At 34.2% G+C, this 24,411-nt stretch overlaps 1 protein-coding gene across 1 annotated transcript in view; it reads left to right on the forward strand.

Moving 5' to 3' along the window:
- Positions 1-662: 662 nt before the first annotated feature.
- The window catches only part of LOC111505336 (cadherin-AgCad1), a 129,441-nt gene continuing 105,692 nt past the window's right edge, over positions 663-24,411 (forward strand). The window contains exons 1-7 of the mRNA XM_074176293.1: positions 663-849; positions 4,633-4,680; positions 5,055-5,186; positions 10,145-10,380; positions 15,286-15,390; positions 19,313-19,459; positions 19,511-19,639. Coding sequence (XP_074032394.1) covers positions 825-849; positions 4,633-4,680; positions 5,055-5,186; positions 10,145-10,380; positions 15,286-15,390; positions 19,313-19,459; positions 19,511-19,639 — 822 coding nt within the window. The 5' untranslated portion in view covers positions 663-824. The remainder of the gene's footprint in view (positions 850-4,632; positions 4,681-5,054; positions 5,187-10,144; positions 10,381-15,285; positions 15,391-19,312; positions 19,460-19,510; positions 19,640-24,411) is intronic.

Raw genomic sequence — 24,411 nt, forward strand, 5'->3', positions numbered from 1 at the left:
TTGATGTCTGCTTCATATGCAATTTTATGTGACAATCCGACTGCAAAGATATACTGTCAAAAACCAGTCTATGTTTGAAACGGAAGTTATCCTCTCTTCCTGAAAGGGTAGACAAAAATGATCTGTACAGAATACAGATGCTCTAGACATGACACAACATGTTACAGTTGTATGCTCCAGTCTAACTATAAAAAATCTAACTCAATGATATATACCCTAATAAATCGTTAGGACGTTAATAATTTTTATTTGTCTCATAAACTATCATGCCCAACTGAGTAACACTCTCGTTCTCAATTAATCAATAGCTTCCGATGAGGTGAACTAATGGAATTCATATTAACGACAAATAATAGGAGCCTCAGGATTGAACCTTGAATTTCTAGGTCTGATTTTTGAAATTTCTGAACCATGGTTTTGTTAACCTACAACAATAATTTTTTAATGAAGGCGTTCGGACTCTTCAGACTCCCATGAACTATTTTGCTATTCATACCCGGTGAACTTAATTAAAACTCTGATACATCAAAATATTATCAATAAGTGTTTTATATATTGGTCCAACGTTTTATCGTTAAATCATTCATATTTATCAGTATCATGGATTGATATCATTGTTTGCTATTACTTTTTCTTTATATTTGCTAATTTTAGGTGATAGACTATAGATTGGTTTGATATCTTTGGAAAAGATAAAATACTCACTTTGGTACTCACCATATCAGAGAATATTACAGAGAACAACGAATCAATAACGGTAAAAGGTAGTAAGTACAAACGTGTGCAGTTTTCAGAATTTTCAACAGAGAATGTGATTGTGAGACATGTACTCATTCAAAATGATTGAAGGTAAGATAATTATATTGTTACTCATGAAGCTAACCAAAACTCGAAATTTTTTAATTTCAACATATGTACTTTTTTATTTGAAAATAATCAACTCATGGCTCGCAAGAGTTTAAAGACTTCTCAGAGTTGGTGACTTTTTCAACAGCGATACATTCAACATACATAAGTGAATATATGACCAATTTATCACAAAAACTGCTTCTAACCACGCCATATGCTGTTAATTTATTTATATCACAAATATAACATACATAACATGCTATCAAAATTTTGCAATTTTACTTTTCAGGTTGTTGGCAGTAAATTTATAGAAAAATAATAGTTTTATCTCCACATAAAAAATTATTTTCATTAACGAATCGATTGAAAAACAATCTCGATTGATTCTTAAAAATATATGATCGATGAATATTTTATTTGTGAGAGTCTTATCAGTTTAGAATAATTCTTATCTTTGATCTTTGTCGTCATATTGATTTGATTTTATGTGATTCAATATGCGCGCGGGTGAAGTACCAAAAGAAATACTGCTTATAGTACAGTACTGAGGTTACCGTAAATTTGTACTGAGCATTATTGTTGAGAAGGAAACTAGGCTCAAATTGTATCTTATCTACTTGGCCTTATATAGTTCTGTTTGTATCCCTATTTCAATGCCCACAGTGAACATCAATAGAAATATTATACAGGGTCCTGCAACAGTGGCGCGGTGTTCCATATCTCTATATAGGAAGCAGATAGGAATCTAATTTTCTATAATATTACCTTATTGCTCGAGCTCGACAAAATAAAAATATTGGCGGTCACACAGGGTGTTTGATTTTTTCTGGGCGGATCCCAACTGTGTCTTTTTAAATGGCAACCTATATTTTTTATCGCTTTTTCGGTTTCTTCATAGAAAATAAACTTTATGTATATCTGCACTTCGAAAATATTGATGGTTTTCGAGATATCTAGCATGACAGGTTTTTTTTTCCAATATTCGTCACTCAGAATATTTGAAATTATAAAGTGGTGCCAAGTCCAGTTGAAATTTTTTTTTGGTCGAATATTCTACATTGGTAACTCTCTCAAACGATATATCTGAAATCGACCTGTGATATACAGGGTATGAAAAACCGCTTGCCAAATATTGTAAATGAAAATTTGCAAAATCTTCCTTATATTAAATGGAACACCCTGTATATTATTGATCCATAAGAAGCGCCAACGAAACCTCTACAAATTTCATTAAGTATTCCCTATGGCTAAGTTCAATAGTTTTTCTTAAATGAGCATTTCTTTCGAAAAATGGTCATTTTTTCAAAGCGAAATCCATTTGACGACTGATAAGAATATACAAAAAATACCCTTTCCTTAAAATATCGCCCATTCCTAAAATTACCTGTTGCTAGATAAACAAGTTGCGAATTACACCACAAAATGGACGTTCTTGAATAGTTACAATAATTTCAAAAATCTCGGAATTTGTGCCATATTCTTTCGGTCTAAAACAACCTTTCAGCGAATGAAATATTTATTGGAAATCAAGTAGTCTGGCAAATGACAGAACAAAATATTTAGCTGCAAATGAATATTGAAATTTTTAGTCAATCGTGAAGTTGAACTGTCGGTATAATTTCATCAGAATGTTGTTATCAAAAAGTGATTTGATTGATATGATTTTCATATTAGGTGAATCAGACAGGAATTGTTTATTGGCAAGTAGAATTTATTCTCAACGGTATCCAGATAGAAGGCATCCAGATGAAAGATCTTTCCGAAAGGTCTTGGGACGATTCGTTGAAACTGGATCTATTAATTATTCCAAACATGAGCGCATCAAGCCAGCTACTAATGAAGATAATGAATTGCAAGTTCTTCTTGCCGTTGAAGAAGATCCTAGTAGGAGTCAACGACAAATTGGGGAAATAGTGGATATAAGTGAGAGATCAGTGCAACGAGTATTGAAGAAACATCGCTTGCATCCATACCACGTTCAGTTACATCAAGAACTACTGTATGCTGATTTCGAGAAAAGAGTGAGATTTTGCAATTGGGCCATGAACAAAATTCGTCGAAACGAATATTTTTTCAATAATATTTTATGGTCGGATGAATCGACATTCCATAAAAATGGATTTGTAAATCGACATAATTACCATTATTATGCGACAGAAAATCCTCACTTATTGAGACAGGTGGATTATCAACATAGGTGGTCGATAAATGTCTGGGGAGGCATCATTGGAGAATATGTAATTGGTCCATACTTTTTTGAGGGACATATGATTGGTGCAATGTATCTCAATTTCTTACGAAATGATTTACCAGGTTTGTTAGATGATATTCCTCTTGACCTCCGCAATAGAATGTGGTTACAACATGATGGTGCACCTGCTCACTATTCGGCAGAAGTGAGAGATCATCTAAATGGAGTATTTCCCAATAAATGGATAGGACGGTATGGGCCTGTACGGTGGCCCGCTAGATCACCAGATTTGACGAAACTAGATTTTTTTTTATGGGGATACATAAAAAATATGGTTTACGTTGAGCCACCAACTTCTCCCGAAAATATGCGACTTAGAATAACGAATGCTTTTCGCAGCATTACACCAGCTGTCTTGCGCAGGGTAGAACAGTCTTTCAAACATAGACTTCAGCTCTGCATTCAAGAAAATGGAAGACATGTTGAACATATTTTATAAAAGTTTCATTATCAACCTTAATTAAACTCTCCCTTTTGTAGTTTTGTAATTTGCCAGTTGACAAATTTGAATATCTAGAACTCAAGCTCTGAATGAATATAATAACATGAAAAAAATAGTTATTTATAATGTTTCGTTCTTTTAACTTGTTTGGTTTGATATTGCACGATTTATGAGTGAAATTCTGCATCCAATGAAAAAATAATTTTCCATTTAGCAAAAAGTGATAGGTACATACATTTATTTCGTTAAAAAATATTTGTTTGGACACCTTCTAATGTACAAAATTGAAACAAGATATCTTTCGTATATTTTTATCAGTCGTCAAATGGATTTCGCTTTGAAAAAATGACCATTTTTCGAAAGAAATGCTCATTTAAGAAAAACTATTGAACTTAGCCATAGGGAATACTTAATGAAATTTGTAGAGGTGTCGTTGGCGCTTCTTATGGATCAATAATATACAGGGTGTTCCATTTAATCTAAGGAAGATTTTGCAAATTTTCATTTACAATATTTGGCAAGCGGTTTTTCATACCCTGTATATCACAGGTCGATTTCAGATATATCGTTTGAGAGATTTACCAATGTAGAATATTCGACCAAAAAAAATTTCAACTGGACTTGGCACCACTTTATAATTTCAAATATTCTGAGTGACGAATATTGGAAAAAAAAACCTGTCATGCTAGATATCTCGAAAACCGTCAATATTTTCGAAGTGCAGATATACATAAAGTTTATTTTATTTTCTATGAAGAAACCGAAAAAGCGATAAAAAATATAGGTTGCCATTTAAAAAGACACAGTTGGGATCCGCCCAGAAAAAATCGAACACCCTGTGTGACCGCCAATATTTTTATTTTGTCGAGCTCGAGCAATAAGGTAATATTATAGAAAATTAGATTCCTATCTGCTTCCTATATAGAGATATGGAACACCGCGCCACTGTTGCAGGACCCTGTAATTATTCATGATACATTGATTCATATTAACAAATGTAACTCCCTGTTTCAATATTTCCGAAACGTTTTATTTCGGCTATAGTTGACTCATTCACAAGAGAAACCTAATGACTTTGTTTATTTTGCAGATCTGTTCAAAAAGTTATTTTTGATTTCAACACTGCTGGTGTACAGAGGTGAGTAATGTTAAGCATTATACCCTCATTAGTTATTATTTCAACGCCCGTAAGAAGTAAGAGAAATTATTACTCGTTGGTAAAACAGTAATGAACAGTAAACAAAGGTTATAATCCGACATGCACACTGTGTTCAATGTGCCATGTTTTCTGAAAATGTAATTATTTGTGTAAAAAAAACAAAAATTTAGGAAGAATTGTTTTCAATTATATACGCATCTACACACATATTGTCACGACCCCAGTTGGGTCTTTTGGTAACCAGTTATCAATTTTCGCTTATTGGGTGTTTCACTCTCAATTTTGTTTCTTCAATTTATTTACCCAGTTCACGAGGCAGGGCAGTATTTTTTGATACTTTTTTATTTCCAAAGGATATGCTGACATAGAAATAGAACCAGCAGCAAATGTGACTAGCGATAAAGGAAATTCAACTATTACTTTACGTATGGATGAAAACAACCATAACTTCCACGATAGAGCTGCAATCTTCAAAGTTGGCGGTGGTAAGTATAATTATACGCAAGAGCATCCGTAGCAACCGATGAACAAGGTCAATTTTTGATCAATTCTGTGAGTTTTTCCACAAAAACGATGTGTTGTGCAAATACGTTCAAACTTTTCGATACTGTTCATAATATTATCTGCCAACTATTGGGATTTCACTAAGGAAGTGAGTCCGTGAGCAGTATGGAGGAAGTGCTCGACTGCCTGATGAGTAGGGACATGGGTGAAGTAATTGGCTTTATAGGCCTTCCATTTGATCGCCTGGGAGCTTCTCGATTGTCCGTCGCGAAAGGCTTCCTCCGCAAATACTCCTGCCGACTATTCACTCTGGTCAGCCAGAGGAAAATAAAAATTAGATTGAGCCGAATGAACTGGCCAACAAAAAGCGTAGGCTACCAGAAGACTTTCCTCCTCTTCCTTCCCCATCCAAACCAGCCTTTCAGACGGTCAGAAATACTGGGTAACGTAAACGATGTTGATATAGATGACAGCTCCGAAACTGGAGCCAAATCAAACTACACTATACAGGGTGGCCATAAAAATCCGGCGACGCAAAATGTTGATCGAATCAATCAGATTGGAAGTCCTACCGAACAGGGAGCTAGCTTCCCTCTCCCTGCGCGTCCTGAGGTGCCCCAAAATATACGTACACGTATTGTCGTTTGTCAGAAGGACAAGTGGGTTCAATTAAAAAAGCTGGCAGCTTTCTAGAAGGTCAACTTTTCCAAGGCAGTGAACTTGGCCAACGGTATCAAGGTGCAGCCTTCGTCGGTTGTCGATTACAAGGGATAAAATTCTCCACCTCATGTACACTCTCTCTGAAGACAGGAAAATCAGAGTCATCTTCAGAGGAGTCCCAGAACACCTGGAAACCTCTGACATCGAGGGCGCTCTGGTGAAAAAAGGTTTCCAACCATCATTCATCACCAAGATGATGCGAGAAAACCGACCGCTTTCTCTGGTTTTCGTAAACTATGACATCAAGGATATACTCAACGTTAAAGTTAGAGTAGAACCACAACACCAAAAGATACTGGAAGGGCAGTGTCAGTGATGTCAGCGGTTTGAGCATTGCCAGCAGAACTGCTTAGCCGTACCCATCTGTGTCAAGAGCGCCGGCAAATTTTTTCAGGTGAATGCACACGTACTATAACGGGTAGCACAGACCTGACGTTCTTGACATCGCACTGCACAGGAGCGGCTCCATGTCCTGCGAAGTTTATACTTTGTCGGAACTAGACTCGAATCATAATCCAGTCATCCTGATGCTGGATGATGATCCTCCTCTCCAGGAATATTGCATAAGTTCATTCACGGATTGGAAAGCCTTTAAGGCTCAACTGATGGATACATGCACAAAGCGTGAGGCACTTCAAACTCGCAATGATTTCGACGCTTTTGGCGCAGCCACAACCAGGACAGAGTGAGTTTCCTACAAGGATAAAGAACCTCATTCGAAAGAGAAATCGATTCAGGCGAGTTTATAAGCTCTATCCTGGAGATGAGGCTGCGGCTAGCAGGATGGCCAACCAGGTTGACCAGGTCAGGTGGAGCGAGTGTTTGGAATTCCTCGAACCCGGGGATAATGCGCTCTGGCGAATCATCAGCAGGCTTGAAACGACAAAAACTGTTATCCCTCCCCCCTTCACGTACAGCGCGGCATCTGCTAGCCCCCCCCCCCCCGAGATAGGTATTGGCCTTTGCATCAAGGGCAAGGTACAATCGAGGATAGCTAGACGATATCCTCTGGTAAACAGAAAGTCAAAGCTCAACCTTAGAAATTAGGTTTCATTATACAATACGATTTTAAAACCTGTCATAATGTGTGCTTCAGGCGCTTGGGGATAAACCGCCCCGACAAATATTTTCATTATGGAAAAATTACAGAATAAGATCTAACGGATGCTGGTGAATGCTCCATGGTTCGTGCGGAATGAAGCCATCCTCAGAGATTTGAAGCTATTGACTATACAGCAGTCCATTCAGTTGAGGAATTAGAGTTTTCGAGTCGGCAAAAACTCATAAAAAAGCACTAGTCGGGGATACTATAATCGATCTCACCCGACTAAGAAGGCCCCGTCGCTCAGTTGAGTGAAGGCCCCACGACGTAAAAGTGAACAGTTTGTTCATCAAATAACCCAGTCAGGAAGATATACACAGGGCCAGAGCGGCATAGAGGTCACTGACTTTCATGTCGTATCTAAACACTTGTTTTGAAACATTCGTCTTCCTGACGAACCTCAGTTGAAAGTGTAAAAGATTATTTTCCAACCTGATTGAGAGTCATAAACAAAATTACTGAACTATTAGGAAATACAGAACGCAAAAGAATACTCTCACAACATTGATTCCAATATTTCGACATGTTTTATTGACACCATCAGGGAAACTACAATAATAAAGATGTACTGTTTACATATTGTTTGAATTTGGATGGAACTACTCCTAATATCCATGAGGTTGTTGGCAAATGGTAGACGAATTGTCACATATATGCACAAAATCGTTGTGTAGTAACTAGGTTCGGAACTTTTTAATTTTCATTTTTTGTTAATAATTTTTATTTTTCATCTCGTCTTAACAGTTCATTTTTTAATTTTTTATTGTTGCTTGTATTTTTTTCATTGTTATTTCAGTTTTTTTGCTCAATATAATTTTGTTATTTTTCAGCTAATCTTTTTAATTTTTTATAGATTCTTTCAGAGATTTCAAATCAATTTATATCTTATTAGACAATGGAAATCCGAACCAATGAAATGCACCACGAAACATTGTCAACCACTTTCAAACAAATAAATTTAATGTCTGAGAATGGTACACTATTTTCGTTATTTTTACACTCTATCGTGAACTGTATATATGGATTATATCTCTTGAAAAATTTTCAATTTGACTTTGTCTGCAGGTGGCGCAGTGGTACATTCTATTGAATCAACTGCAGGCAGATCCTATTGGAAGGATGACTATTTGGAAATATTTCTATTTTTTCGGAATATTCAGACGGTTCACTCTATATGAAATGATCCACCCGGCATTGACGAAGTACTAGTACTCCGGAACCGGTCTGCTGGTGGTCATCCCGACAAAATTAAATCAATTTCAGCTTTTCATATATAGAAAGTTACTTACGATGAATCTTTCAAATGGAAGGCGCTGCACAGATGCCAGATTGTTTTACTTCAGCTTTCTGCGCGGCATGAGCTGAGTTAGCTATTGTTTTTTCCGTCGGGTATCGGATATAAAATCGTAGATTTCACATGAGAGGCAAGGGTTTGACATTTCTACCAGAACTTGGGCATATCATGTGTACCTCTTCGGAATATGTTTATTATATTAGAGCAGCGATAACCCCTTTCCTCTAAACTGTGAACAAATTGAGACATCAAGGTCGCACAAAATCAACGTAAAAAGCATCACCACCAGAAAGTAAATGATAGAAATACATGAACCAAAGTAGAAACTTGTATTCCTCATATTATTCATACAATTAACACAAGATTCAAGAAATTTCCCAAATTTTCAATTTTTGTGATACTTTTTTCAAACTCGTTACAAATGATGTAGTGTAGAAACGCATGAGCTGAAGTAAAATTATTCATTTCTCACATTATTCGCATTTTAGAAAGTGTCTTTGAATTTCTCTTTAGCAGTTTTGAAGTCAGGTAGAGTTCTTCGATTGTATCAAAAAAGACTACTTCTGAACCTGTAGTAACTTGGTTTCTTCAGACCATCTGTTTGCTTTTGCTGCTCTTTTAAACGTTTTCCAAAATTCTTCCACACTCTCACTGGGCTTGCCTAAAAATGATTTTGGGTTCACCGATGTATAAACTTCGACTGGTTCAGTATCCGATATTTTTGTCTCAATACTTCTAGATTTTTCTTACTTGTTATAATTGTCACTATCCCTTGATTTCTCTGAATCTTTGTAATACTCATTTTCTTCACTTGTGTGTTTGGCCTGATAGTTTTGCCCCTTCTTTCTTAGTCTTGTTAACAGATAATTACTTTCACAATTTTTTTAAATAGGATGTCCGTCAACTACATCAATTTGTGACACATAGGGTTTTTGGGGGCAAAAAAAGTGAAGTCCACGAAGTCCGTTGGTTGCATTCTAGTTTGAATTATACAAATAACACTTTTTTCCTAAACTAACTCTACCGACCCCTGATCAATCGATCAATAACATGCGCATCTAGTTAACATACGCTCTTGATACCAAATCAGTGGCGTAGTACATATGCCACATTCAGTAACGTACGAATAATAGAAATAAAAGAAAATTATAGTGAAAAAAAAGAAAACAAATTTAAAATGATGGATGTAGCCATTACTACGTGATAGGAAATCATAATGAAGAAAAGAGAAATGAAACTTTCTATGTTTTTTACCACTTTTATTTGTAACTAACGTTACTGCAGTTTCGTCCTACACGGACATTTTCAAACTTATACGATAAACTCGAGTTTATTGTTTAAGTTTATTGTATAAGTTTATATAAGTATTGTATAAGTTTATTGCATAATAAACTCGAGTTTATTGTATAAGTTTGAAAATGTCCGTATAGGACGAAACTGCAGTAACGTTAGTTACAAATAAAAGTGGTAAAAACATAGAAAGGAAACAGATTTGTTGAACACTTTCGATTGTGGATACTGAAAATTCAATTCATTTTATGGACAAATTTAGAAATTCAACTGTAAATGATATAATTTTGTACAAGAAAGTAACTCACTGAAAAATATTCAGAAGACATTCGGTGGAAGTATGTATATTTCAACATAACTATCACAAAATCAAATATATTCAGAACCTAAAAGGTGTGAAGTTGTTGAATATTCCATAAAGGAAAACGTCATGAAATTTGAAATATCACACTGTGTACTTATTGTTTGTACTAATTGTGGTTAATTAACTATTATTATTTTCATTCATTTGTTCATTCAGTTATTATTTTCAGTTTCCAGTGAACCTTCAGTAAGATTTCTCACAACACCATCAATCAACTATCAATTCCAACAGGAAAGCGGAAAATATATATTTTATTCGAATGACTATTTTGATTACGAACAACCAGAACAACGTTCCTACAGATTCAATGTATATAACGAACAATATATCAAAACCATATATCTTGTTATCAACAACATTGATGATGAACCTCCAACCCTGACCTCACCACAATGTACCTTAAATGTGAGTATACTGGTTAATTGATTTGATTAACAAGAGAATATGACATGTATATTTTCATGATATAAATAATATGTAATGATCAAAACTAGGTTTTCTTTTTAGTATTTGATAGAGAATCTGCGTGAGTGTTCACAAAAAGAAAAACTGAATAGTTCAATTATTTAGTAGGTAACTGATTTTATAGTATACAATATCAATTTCATCTTGTCACATGAAGGAAAATGTCTGATAACCATTTCTTTCATAATTTTTCCATAAAGTAAGCCTATTATTGATAAACCAATTGTTGTGAAGTCTTCGTTTGCATTCAAAGTTGTATAATTGTTGAACACAATCTCTAAAAATCATTTCACTATGTGAAGAACTTTTGACAGGAAGATGTACTCAAAGAAGCTGACAGCTAAGAATTTTCAATTGTAATTATTTTATTTTCTACGGATTATTTAAAAAAAAAATCGAAAATTTTTTTCAGTTGTTAAGGAAGAGCAGTTCTACATCCTTTGGCATGGTTGAGAAACAGGCTTGTATACAACGTCGTTTAGTCACTTTCCGTTTAGAAAGAAAAATTCCGACAGAACACTGATTACTGCAAAAAGTATCGATTACCCACTGCCATCTCGTTATAGTTTCCGAAATATTACATATCAAAGATCAAAGACCAATGAATTGCTTGAATTCGTGTTATATAAGTTACTTACCAGCATTTTCGTTGTTGACAAGAGTAATCTAATGGATATATGAACAGAGAGAGTCCTGGATATATAGAGATAACTCACTCTTTCATAGATGTATAACACAGCTCACACATAAGTATGACTTATAATAGTATATTATGCAACGATCATGTAATGATGGTTATTAAGACACGAGCATTAACCGGGATACGAAACGAGCCGAAGGCGAGTTTTGTTTGGTATATGCGAGTGTATTAATAACTATTACATGAGAGTTGCATACGCTATTTTTTCTAAACCCGATAAATAATGAAAAACTATAAATATTATATTTGTATGGAACACATTCACAGTAATTAACTCATTTTTTTTAAAACACAAACTTAATGGTATTATCATGGATATATGAAAACTATAAAGATTCTAATTATATTTATATTGAATATAACAACTGTAATTAATCTGATCTTTTAAAAATATTGGAGTCGATGGTATTCCTTCTATATCGCTGTTTTCAGACTTTTGATAATATAGGTAGGTAATATGAAAACTGATTTTGACAAATAAAGCAATTAGTTACTTAGGTTAGAATCTAGGACAAACAAAGGAACATAATTCTTGATTGAAAAATTATGGGTTTCTATTGGTTGATAATCTGTATCGTTATGAAAAATCTGTATCATAATGGATATCATTATGAAACAGATTATGGTCATATAAGTGTATTGTTAGAGTACGGGTGTAGAAAAAAGTAAAAAATGAGCCACCCTTAATGAGTCATTTGATATCGAGACCGTAAAGCGTAAAGAGTCGTGAAACACGTCAACTTAATATTTAGGGGGATACATTTCCATAATAACCCACAAGTCAGAATTTCAAAAAGAGAGATAATCGTCCAACTTATTTGAAAGGTGTTTCAGTTATATATCCCTGTAACATTTTTGACATTACAACGATAAGCAGAATCGACTTTTTTATATTCAATTTTGATCTAAAAAGTAGGACCAAACAGATGAATTTACTTTACCAAACGTTCAAACTGAGCACCATCAATTTGCTTACAATGAAATAAACGAACCTCTATTCCACCACATCCTGATGAATATCAGCCCTACAGCACCTGATAATTATCTTCAGTAGTTTGCTGCATCTAGTAGTCTTTTTATTCCAACCATCCTCATTAAAAATAGTCATGGGAGTAAAATCGAGATATCTGGGTGGTCATTCTGCAAAACATCGACCCGGAAAGTTTTTATAGAGGAACTATCGCGCTGGTACTACGCAATGAAGCCTCATTTTTTCCATATCACAATAGAGGATCTTACTGGGTGGCGTTGTCAATGCTTCGCATATTTTGGTTACCCAGCAAATTGGAATTTCCTTCACAATTCAGGTTCACTTCCAAAAAGAATGACCATGAAGATGGTTACAAAAAATTCCTGCCCAAACTTTCAGTGTTTGGAAATATTGGGTGTAAATTTAGCGTGACATATCAGGATTTGAATAAACTCCACTATTGAAATGTTGACGATTCACTTACCTGTTCAGATAAAATGTACATTCATTCGAAACATGTGGTGTACAACAACGCAGAGTTACGGTTGATGCGTCGCTAGAGGATGCCAGAAATTTCCACTCTTCTGTCGAAATCATCTTTGTTCGATTCATCAACTATTTTCATTTGGTAGTGGTGGATATGTATCAATGAAGAATTCTGAAAACGTTACTACGACTCACTCCTAATGGTTCAACCCAGTCAATGACTGCGTGTCAAAGGCAACCTGGACTGGAACTGCAACAACAATACATTCGTTATTCACTATTCCTGAACAGTCATGTTGTCTGTTATTGATGTTACCAGTTTCCAATAATGCATGTGAAAATTCCAATACATATGTGAGTCTAACATTTCTTTTTCTTTCCGGACGATTCTTGTTTAAAACACAAGTCTCCCAAAAATAAGTTTAAATTTGGAGGATTTGAAAGAATTTTGCTTTTACACTGAAGTTCCAAATATATTCGGAATTGCATTCCAAAAAATAGACATATGAAAGTGGATTCATGAAAAAGAAAACACAGTATATAGTAGAAAATGCCCAAGTGTGTAAAAAAACTGTTTTCTTCATTTTTTGAAAACGCCAACTTGATTGGTGAAATGCGCATCAAGAAGAGTATTGCACTTCTAGTGATTGGTGAAATTGCTTGTTTGGGATTTATTCTACGCCAGAGGTTCCAGTTGTACCTTTCGAAACAAATAGTTGTCCTCACAACCCATAAACTTTGTATTACATATTTCACAAATTCCAAATTCTAATTAGAAATTTCAACTTCAAACTGGAAATGGTTTTGTCTTATCTCGAAACAAATATGTTCAAGCCAGCCATATGTTTCTATTCGACATAGGTATCATGAGTGGTGCTAGGATGAACCACGAATAGAATTCCACCATGGCCCCCTCGGGGCAGAGTGCCCTGAGATCAAATCTTCCCTATACTGTTACTGTGTACATCCGTCCACTCCCACTCACTTAAGGATGGTCCAGAATCTACTGCTCAGTACTTCAGCAATATTGAAATCCCACCTCTCGTGGTCGGAAATCAGCATCTAGTGCTCTTACTCTCTTATATATGGTTATTTGTAAAACCTGACTCTACTGTGAGTAGTTTGCGCATGGTAGTTCCCTGTACCTAGCTGTATTCGAGTGCACGACACTAAAGGACAAGTTTCAGTATAAGTGAGTAAGGACTTCTTTTCTCACGAGAACGCCATTCTTGGGATCGACAGAAGACTAATTTTTTGAAAATCAAAGAGGAACGAGGCTCCCAAAGCGGTCATTTGCAAAGTCGAGGTGTCTTTTACTGCAGTCGTGATTCAACCCCAGACAGCGCTGTTCCAATCCGCAGAAATCTCATCAGTAGTGCTAGGCTGAACTATCTAAACCACGAATGGATTGGTGAACTCAACTATCCTTAAAGGACAAATCTGAGGATGAGTAAGCATGGACAACTCCCTTACCAACTAGATTTTTGTATCTGAAGGCGGAGGTATCGATTAACTTTGATAACAAGATTTCTGAACCTTTTCTTAATTTTTCAATAATTTTGTAGCTTATATAAAATTGTAAAAATTGATAGCATATAATAATCAAAAATAATGATACTTTTATTGAGTACAGATTTTGGAAAATCTCCACCAAGCGAACAGTTTCAGGAGTTTTTGTTCAACTTTTAGGAGACTGTATGTAAACGAGAATTATAAACTAATATATAAAATGAAGTTGATGGTGGAATCTAATAACGGAATGTAACATTGCAAATTGTCTTATACCAGGTCATTGCAAATATGAAACAGTGTTAAAAGTTCATCTTCCCTTTTTTCATCGTTCGAAATGGAGGTGGTAGAGCGATAAAACGAAATTGAACAACGGTGAATATTTCAAAAACAACCATTGAAATTCTCGATTTGAGAAAATATTATTCTATTTCCTCAAAATAGGAAACTTTTGTTCAATTCAACTGACTTTGTAAGTGTTACCGTTTCCGGTCTATATAATTGGTTCTAGTGTGACAATGACGGCTACTGCCGTCGTTAGTTTTTTTCAAATAATGGTTGAAATTATTTCCGTATATAGGAATATAATATGATTTTTGGAAGAACGTGGGTGCTTTTCTGACAGTTCAAGACATCTTACTGTCCGTCGAAGTGTCATGAAAAGATGACTGGAATAACTGAAGTGACTTCATTTGTCATTAAGCAAGATATTTGGGAGGGTGACTACACATTTTTGGTCTGGGTACAAGTTATATATTTTTGATATTCAATTTGCTGAAAATGGTGTTCCTCATAGGTGTTTCTTTACACGTAGAAAAATATACATTATATTTTCAAATTTTCCAAAAACCTTTTCATCAGATAACCAATCACACAGTATTTGAAAGAAATTAGAATTCTCAGAACTCCGTTCATTATGAAGACGAAATGTAGTTTTTGACTGAAAGATAGATATAAAAACAAGATTATGTAAAACTTTTATAATTGACCAAAATTAAACTTTGATTCAATCAGTGATCTGAGCCCAGTATTCCATAGAATTGACTAGATGTGCATGGGTGCATGGTGCACTATCATCATACATGGTTTGAGAGACATTTATCTTTTTACCATTATTTGTTTCATGCGTATTCAGTCTACAGTTTTTTGCATTTTGTTCATATTTGATTCATTTGTCCAGGAAAACACCGTCTACAATGTCCAAAACAGTACTTGCTCTTGTACGCTTACCGACCCTGATGGATGGCTTAATCAAACAACATTCAAAATATTACCTGGATCATCTGTAAGTATTATGCCAATTCACAATGAAAATATATTTTAGCAATCTAATATCAGTATGTGCTACTTGAGCTATGAACACCAATAATAAACAAATCGGATAGGGTTATTCTGTTTGTGTGTCATTAGTAGCAGTCATTGTGATATTTCACATCGTTATCACAAAAAAATATTAAGAATAGTGAATGGAATGAAAACAGCAAATACAACTCAGAAATTGGCAGTACAAACATTATCTATACAGTGTATTTATTTAATGCCCCCCTTTTATTTTTTGAACGGGTCAACTCAAAAAATTGAAATTTGGTAAAATGGAATTAATGCATGAATACTTCATTTTGAAGTGAAATTGACAAATGAAACTTTGAAGATAGCGACTGGGCGCCATTTGGAAAAAAAAAATTAAATGGAAAGGGGTGTCTTGTGACACATCTTTTTGAAGCTCCTGATAAATGCTTCATAACCCTGGAACATAATGTCAATATCTTCATTAACTACAAAATGACGGAACTTTTAATAATTGCCTGAATACATTGACATTTAACTGCATAATATTAGGTAATAAGCTTGAGGTCACTTCAGAAGATGCTCGAAATGGTTGCCTAACATTTTCTAACACAGTTACGTCCATATCTCTACAAATATTCATTATTCTCTGCTGTGTATTCAATATTGAAGCAAGTTCAGTTCCGTACACCTTTTGCTTCGAATAACCCCATAAAAAGTCTATAGGTGTCAAATCTGGCGAGCGGGCTGGCCATTCTGTAGGACCTCGACGGCCAATCCAACTACCGGGAATAATAGTATCCAAATAGTTTCTCACTTGTCTGGAGAATCCATTAGGATTCGCTTCGACGATTTCAATGATGAGAGAGTCAACAGTTGTTTCCAGCATATTCAAATACAGTTCCCCTGTTGAATTTTGATCAATAAATTGAGGTCCTACAATATGGTTTTCCAATATTCCTGCCCAAACGTTAATTTTTTCTGGATATTGGGTATGTGTTTCCCGGAAAACGTGAGGGTTGGTGTCACTCCAATAACGGAAATTTTGTCTGTGAACATCGCCGTTTGAAAAAAATGTACATTCATCACTAAAACAAATATTGTGGAGATAGGTAGGATGCCTTGCAATATTGGAATTGTCATATGGCAGATGAAAAGAAATATTTCTAGATATATCGATATTAATGTGTTTGTCTTTAGGAAATTATTAAATGTTCCGCCATTTTGTAGTAGGTGAAGATAATGATTTCATATTTTAGGGTTTTGAAGTACTCGTCAGGAGCTTCAAAATGATGTGACACAAGACCCCCTTTCTGTTTAATTTTTTTTCCCAGATGGGGCCCAGTCGCCGTCTTGAAAGTTTCATCTGTCAATTTCACTTCGAATGAAATATTCATGCATTAATTTCATTATCCCTAATTTCAATTTTTTCAGTTGACCCGTTCAAAAATAAAAGGGAGTGGTGGCATTAAAGAAATGCACTGTTTATGCAATCTCTAATAAATACACAACATTCAACAAATATCAATTCACTCATGTAATGCACTGTTTGAAACCTTTGGTATAGAGGAAGATCAAACTAGTTTGATCAAACTAGTTTGATCTTCCTCTTGAAGATGATCACTTGGTGATCGAAACACGTTTCAAGGTTTTAAAATAACGATTTGATGTTGGGAAAAAACTCCAATAATATACATTTCACTCAACCTATAGAATTTTGGTTTCCAAGGATCTTCCTCGAAAGAGATTTTAACATATGCATATGATAACTTGTATTGCTTTACACTGCAACCAGAATTTTCATCACAGACACTTACATATTCTGAGAATTTGTTGTACATTTCCCATATCAATGATATTTTTTTTAAAAAACTTATTCAAATCAAAATCAAAGTCATTTATTTCTTGAAGACAATCATAACAATTGTATAGACATCGTCAATATAACAATAGAAGTACAGCTACATAAATGTATACACATGAATTGGTGAATGTTTCTATCTTTTCGATGAAGGAAACAAATCTATAAGAAAATAAGTATTTCAAATGGAATCTTGAAACATTCATCTCTCTCAGCTACCTCTATCAGGGTAGATACCATGAGATTTGAAGTGAATTAATTAATTTTACAATTGATGTATTATAGCTATTGTAGAATGGAGATCATAAAACAGAGCCATATTCTAATTTTGACCTAACTTAAGTTACATAAAAAGTAATTAGAGCAGATATATTTCAAAAAGATATACAATTGCGAACTTTAAACTCATAAACTCCCAATGCTTCACAATTTTTTATCAAAATATACACCAAGATCTTTGATTGAGTTACTACCTGACAGTGAAATGGTATCTACTGGATAATTGTACTCGATGACCAATATACTACTGCAAGACACTACATTTGGATGCGTTGAGATATTGTTTGTTTCCTTCACATCAAGTCTGTATATTTTCTAACTGTCGTTGCAATGTATTACAATATTCGATAGTTCCGACAGGTGAATATATTTTATATTATCTGCAAGAACTAACTTATTACTGAGGTTATTGAAAAATAATAAGAATAAAAGTGATCCGAGATTCGATCCCTGAGGTACTCCAGGTGAAGGATTGTAATGACTGTAATCCTAGCCGTTATAAGATACAAACTGTTCGCGTAGAAGTAAGATTTAATGAAAAGTACTACTGAATTATCGAAACCAAATTGGTGGAGTTTTTTAGAAGGATCATGTGACCAAGTCGATCAAATGCTTTAGCAAAATCAGTGTATAGCACATCAACTCAACCTGGAATATCTAACACATCATCAACATTAACATGACGTTTTTTTGAAACTGCCATCCGGCTCTTCATGCCATCAGTATTTTCTCTATTAATAACATTCTTCCCAATATTGCAACCCTATTTTGTTGGGTTCACTTGCACAGTTTTCTTCGCCTGGGAGCTTAGGGGTCGTAAATTAGGACGAAACTTTCAATTATTGATTTTGAAATGGGCACCACCGGGTTTTGTATTTAAGGTATTTAGAATTATATCAAACACGGAAAACATAATTTGACAGATGAGTTATGAGACAATTATCTCCAGATACTACGAAGAATATTATTCCAACCTTGTTGAGAAATGTAAAATACCTAAAGATAAATAAACATTTAATCTTTTTACCATTCAAATGAAAAAAATGTGGATGAGAAACGAATTAGCATGCGCGTAGTACCTACTGTATTCAGCCTAACAAAAGTTGTCAAGATGTTTCTTTTTGTTACCGTGAAACGAAACTTCCATAATAAATTATCAAAATTAAATTTTTTGGAATGGTATCTCATCTTAAAATATTCACTAACAGTGTGGTCAATAGTTATTCAGGAATATTTATAATAAACAAAAAATAAACTTTATTGATATAAGTTCATTCTTATTTCCATACAGTTTAAAATTCACAAACGCAGGTTCAGATAAGTACAAAATTGAATTAGGGTACTTGTTTACCTTACAATTATGCCATTAATGTTGGTGTCAAATCTTCAAACATTTCAAATCATGACATTGACATGATATATCTGAATTTAACGGTAACGACAAGAGTGACATAAAAATTGATCTGAAAATTTTCAACAAAAAATCGATTCAAAACAGTATTAGAATCCGCGACATTAGTCTGACGAAATAAATATCTTGAAGTATTGAGTAGTGCCTAGGACTGATTCTTATAGACCACCAACAATCTAAAATTTTCAATTGTTTCACTAGGGAATGAACATGTATATGGCCAAAAATAAGATTATCTATGATTACCAAGAAACGAAAAAATACTTGAATAAAGATAATGGTCAGATAATGTTAGCGGGAAGTAGTGGACAAGGCTGATGCATATGTATCTATAGAGAATTCGTATTTGATAATATTTATCTCTTTCAGACTAAAGAACCTCAAATCTTTGACATGGGTTTTCAAGAGACACCACCCGATAACATTTACTCGTCAGATGTTTTTTTATATTTGAAAGATGACGGTGAACTGGATTTTGAAGATATCAAGTTCTACTTATTCCACATCAGTATAATGGTGAGAACATAATCAATATAAAAACAACATTTAATCCACTACTGATTTCAGGATGGAGGGGGAAATATTCCTACAAATCCAGAAACACTTGCCTTTATTAATGTTGGAGACATGAGAGATACCAAACCAGAGTGGACAACTATGATAGGTTTCGAGCAATTCAATGAACAGGAAGAAAAAGTAAATATAACTAATTTCTATGAACACATTCGTTTGGATTGAAATGAAAAAACTTGTATGGATCTTGAAGTTGTTTCGTTGCATGATATATTTTTCTCTTTCCATCATTACTTGATGAGTTGTTTATCATATCATTCATACTTCTGACTGAGTAGGTATTTTTGATGTCATTTTGGTAGGTAATATGTCATCGTCCTAAATCCGAAAAATCCTGGGCCTGAGAAAGAAAACGCCACATAATAATTCCAGGGCTTTATCATTTCAATACCACTTTTGTGGTATGATTCATCTTTTAACCCAAAATAGGCCTCAGTTTCAGCAATAACCTCTTCATTCGAGCGAAATTTCTTACCGGTGAGCATTTTTTGAGGTCTGCAAAGAGCCAGTAGTCGCTGGGAGCCAAATCTGGCAAATATGATATATGTGGGAGCAATTAGAAGCCCATTTAATGCAATTTTGCCATTGTTTTCATTGATTTGTGACACTGTACATTGTCTTGCTGAAGCAGCACTTTTTTTCTGCTAATGAGGTCGTTTGTCTGCAATTTCGGCCTTTAAACGCTCCAATAATAATTTTCACTGTGAATGGTATTTTTTATCAAGATAGTCGATGAATGTCACACCACGCACATCCCAAAATACCGAGGCCATAAACTTTCCAGCCGATTGTTATACTTACGGCCGTTTTGGACGAGGTTCACCAGTTGCTCTCCACTCAGATGACGATTTTTCGATTCCGGAGTAGATTGATGATCCCAGGTTTCATTCATTGTCATATATCAAAGCAAAAATTCCGGTTTGCTATATTTGAACATGGCCAAATACTGCTCAGAATCATCAAGACCTTCTTGCTTTTGATCAAATGTGAGCTCGCGCGGCACCCACTTTGAACAGAGCTTTCTCATAGTCGAATGCTCATGCAATATAAAGGCAACACGTCCTTTTGATATCTTTATAATGTCAGCTAACTCACGCAACTTCACTTTTCGATCATTCAAAACGATTTTATGGATTTTATTCATTGTTTCTGGTGTTACAAATGAAACTAATTTACTACTATCACCCGAACAGTTCTGTGATAGACTTCGTACGTGTTGAAAGTGTTTCTCAGAGTGTCTTATTGAAACAAATTCATTTGTATCAGCTCGTTTATTTCAAATCTTATACTTGGATAATATCGTGTGTATTGAGTTCTTTGAAACTACAAAGTGATATCTAGTGTAAACGGGGGTAAACCCCCCGAACCACCTCCTAATTCAACCCCTCCTCATGTGTCAACATATATTGATACAGTATCACCAATAATAGGTAACAATACTATTTTAATGTGAAAAGAGCAGAAAAAATTGCAGAATACGTCAATAGAAAAAGCGGATTAAAACCTCTCGACGAAAACCAACAAAAAATAGGTAATGAAAACATACCAAAACAATCGATTGATAGGTACAGTATGTCGGATACAGAACCATATCAAATTTATGTGGAGAATAATAGCGATGATTTTCGTGGAAGACTCAATGCTGTAAAGGTAGGCGATATAATTCTTTCAAATTTTCCTGAAGTGGATAATGAGATTATTAGCTTAGACTCGATAAGAAAAAACAGAATCAGAATAAAAATAAAAGATTACAAATCAGCAAATTATCTTATTGATCGAAAAAATTCACCTAGTTTGAAAAATAATAATTTGGATTTATATATTCCCAGATTCATTGTCGTACGGCAAGGGGTTATTAGGGATATAGATACCGTTTTTTCGAAAGAATATATTAAAAACAAAATCAAACCATTTGATATGCATTGCAATTTTCAAGTCGAGAATGTTAGACGAATGAATAAAAAAATTACAAAAGGCGATAAAACAGAATATGTTGCTACAAAATTATGTATAATTACTTTTAGAAGTCAGGTACTTCCAAAATATATTTTAATTAATAGAGTGAGGATTGAAGTTGAACCCTACATTCAAAAAGTGTTATTATGCTATAACTGTTTTCGATATGGGCACTTAGGAAAACAATGTAAGAGTAAACCACGCTGCATTCAATGTGGCGAACAGCACAGTTCTTTAGACTGTCAAAATTCTAATCCCGATCCAAAATGTTTCAACTGCGGTGGATCCCACTTAAGTACAAATATAAAAATATGTCCGGAATTCAAAAGGCAAAAACAAATCAAACAAGTAATGTCAAACCTCAATTGGTCCCAATATCGAGATACGCTTGATTCAATAGAACCTGCTCCTTATTATCATCAGCTTATAGAAATTATTAATTTTGCCGCTTCGCAGTCTATACCAAAAAATAAAAGTTCCAGAAAGACCTCTCCACATTCTCCAAAACTATGGTGGAATGAGGAATGTGATGCAGCAGTAACTAACAGGAGAGAAGCATACATTCGCTTCAAACACAATCCTAATAAGTTGAATCTATTGGAATATAAAAAAGCAGATGCAATTTCCAAACGAATTTTGAAATAGAGCAAAATAAGTAGCTGGCAAGCTTATTGTGAAGGTTTCAAGAGAACAATACCTATGAGAGACATCTGGTAACGTGTAAACAGATTTAAGAATAGAAGAATGGGTAACGTATCTCTAATAGATCCTGAAGAGGAATGACTAGACAAATTTCATAATAAAATAGCTCCTGACTCAGTTAATCAGATGTTCCTTACAACGCAAGTAGATCAACGTGATCATGAACATAGCCATCTATCGAGAAACATTGAAATGTGGGAATTGAATAAGGCTTTGAAACACACACATAACACTGCCCCAGGCAAGGACAATATTTCATACTTCATGCTATCCCACATGACAGAACCACACAAAAAATCCATTCTAGACATTTTTAATCAAATATTGAATAATGAAATACCTATTCCTCATGAATGGAAAGACTACTTGATTCTGCCGATTCATAAACAAGGAAGAACTAAAAATGATGAAAATTATTATCGACCCATTTTGCTTGCTTCTTGTATATTGAAAACTTTCGAAAGGATAATAAAGAACAGATTGGAACATTGGTTAGAACGAACATCAATATTACCTGCATCTCAATATGGATTTAGACGAGGCAGATCTACCCAGGAAGCAGTTTCTCAGATCGCTATGGATATTCATATAGGATTTACGGAAATTAAAACCACTACAGCAGCATTTTCAGACATTCAAGCAGCCTATGATAATGTTCAGTTGAAATTACTTTTTGAAAAACTTGTAGAAACCAAAATTCCAAAAAATATATGTTACCTTCTGGTTATGTTGTTTTCAGAAAGACAAATATATTTGAAAATTGGCGAAACTATTTCTATTCCTCGTAAAACATCTTTGGGAATGCCCCAAGGAAGCATTCTGAGTCCTTTTCTGTATATATTATATACAAGAGACTTAGAAAAATGTATTTAAATAGACTCTCAGATAATACAATATGCAGATGACATTTGCATATACACACAAAATTTGTCTTTTGAAAAGTCACTTGAATACTTGGCGAGAGAGATGAAAAATGTAAATAAGTGAATGGACAAAAACGGATTGATGATTGCGGAAAAAAAGTCAGAGATTTGCATATTCACCAGAAAATGAAGCATCCATCTACACTGCAGAATTGAATGCCATACTTTTGGCAATGCAATATATTCTGACACAAAACAGCATTCATTCAATAATTTTCACTGATAGCAAAAGTGCCGTGGATCGACTGAAAAATTTCCGAAATCCTAATCAATTTTCTGAAATGGAAATCGCCAGAGCCCATAAATCAATTCTTTTACAAAATGAGAAGATATCTATAATTTGGATAAAAGGACATTCCGGAATAAAAGGAAATGAGGTAGTAGATAGATTAGCAAAGCAAGCCACTGAAACAGGAGAAGAGTCCATTGACACCTTTATTCCACATACCGATTTGAATCGAATTTACAAGAAAGATTTGAATGAAATTTGGCAAAATCAAGTCAATGAATCTCGGACAGGCAAAAACTTCAAACAACTCTTCCCAAAGATTATTGGAAAGAGATGGTTTGAACAAGAGAGCGACAAAAAATACAAATTCAAAATTGGATTAACAGATAATCCTCTTATGGCGATCTCAATCACATCATATTGGAGTGTTCGCACCACATCCTCAGTATAAATACCCTTTAATCTGAATTGAAATTTCATAATATCTTTTTTCCAATAAACTCAAATTGTATGTTAACTTCAAACAACAGAAATATATACAAATTATTATACAATCATCTAATAAGATGCAAAATTAAAGTATGAATGATTGATTGTAAATATAGTTATAGTACTACTAACAATATATTCAAATGTAAACAGAAATTGAATCATATTATGTACAAACGCATTGAAAAAAAAATCTATATAAAATAATAAAAAAAAATATTAAAAAAAAAAGTTAAGGGAACCAAAAATATAAAACAAATCAAGAAAAAACACTTATTTAAAAAGAAAAAATACAAAAAAATTAAATCAAACTGCAAAAACAAAAAAGAAAAGAAAAAAAATACAAAAACAAACAGAAATGAAAATTCAAAAAGCAAAAAACGAGGAAAAAAATCTATTTTTGAGCTACTACTCAATGTTACTTTCAAATAGTTTTTCATTAAAACAGTCTGGCTAATTGGTTCTCCCAAAGCCAAAAAATTTTGAACCACACACACACACACACACACACACACACACACTATCACCCGAAGACAAATGTGGATATTAATAATCGAAAAACTTCAAAATAGTGTAGTTTGATTTGGATTTTATTA

Source organism: Leptinotarsa decemlineata, unplaced genomic scaffold (genome assembly GCF_025532065.1).
Source record: "Leptinotarsa decemlineata unplaced genomic scaffold, Ldec_3_MD MMD2_P_RNA_scaffold_14, whole genome shotgun sequence".
Taxonomy (NCBI): Eukaryota; Metazoa; Arthropoda; class Insecta; order Coleoptera; family Chrysomelidae; genus Leptinotarsa; species Leptinotarsa decemlineata.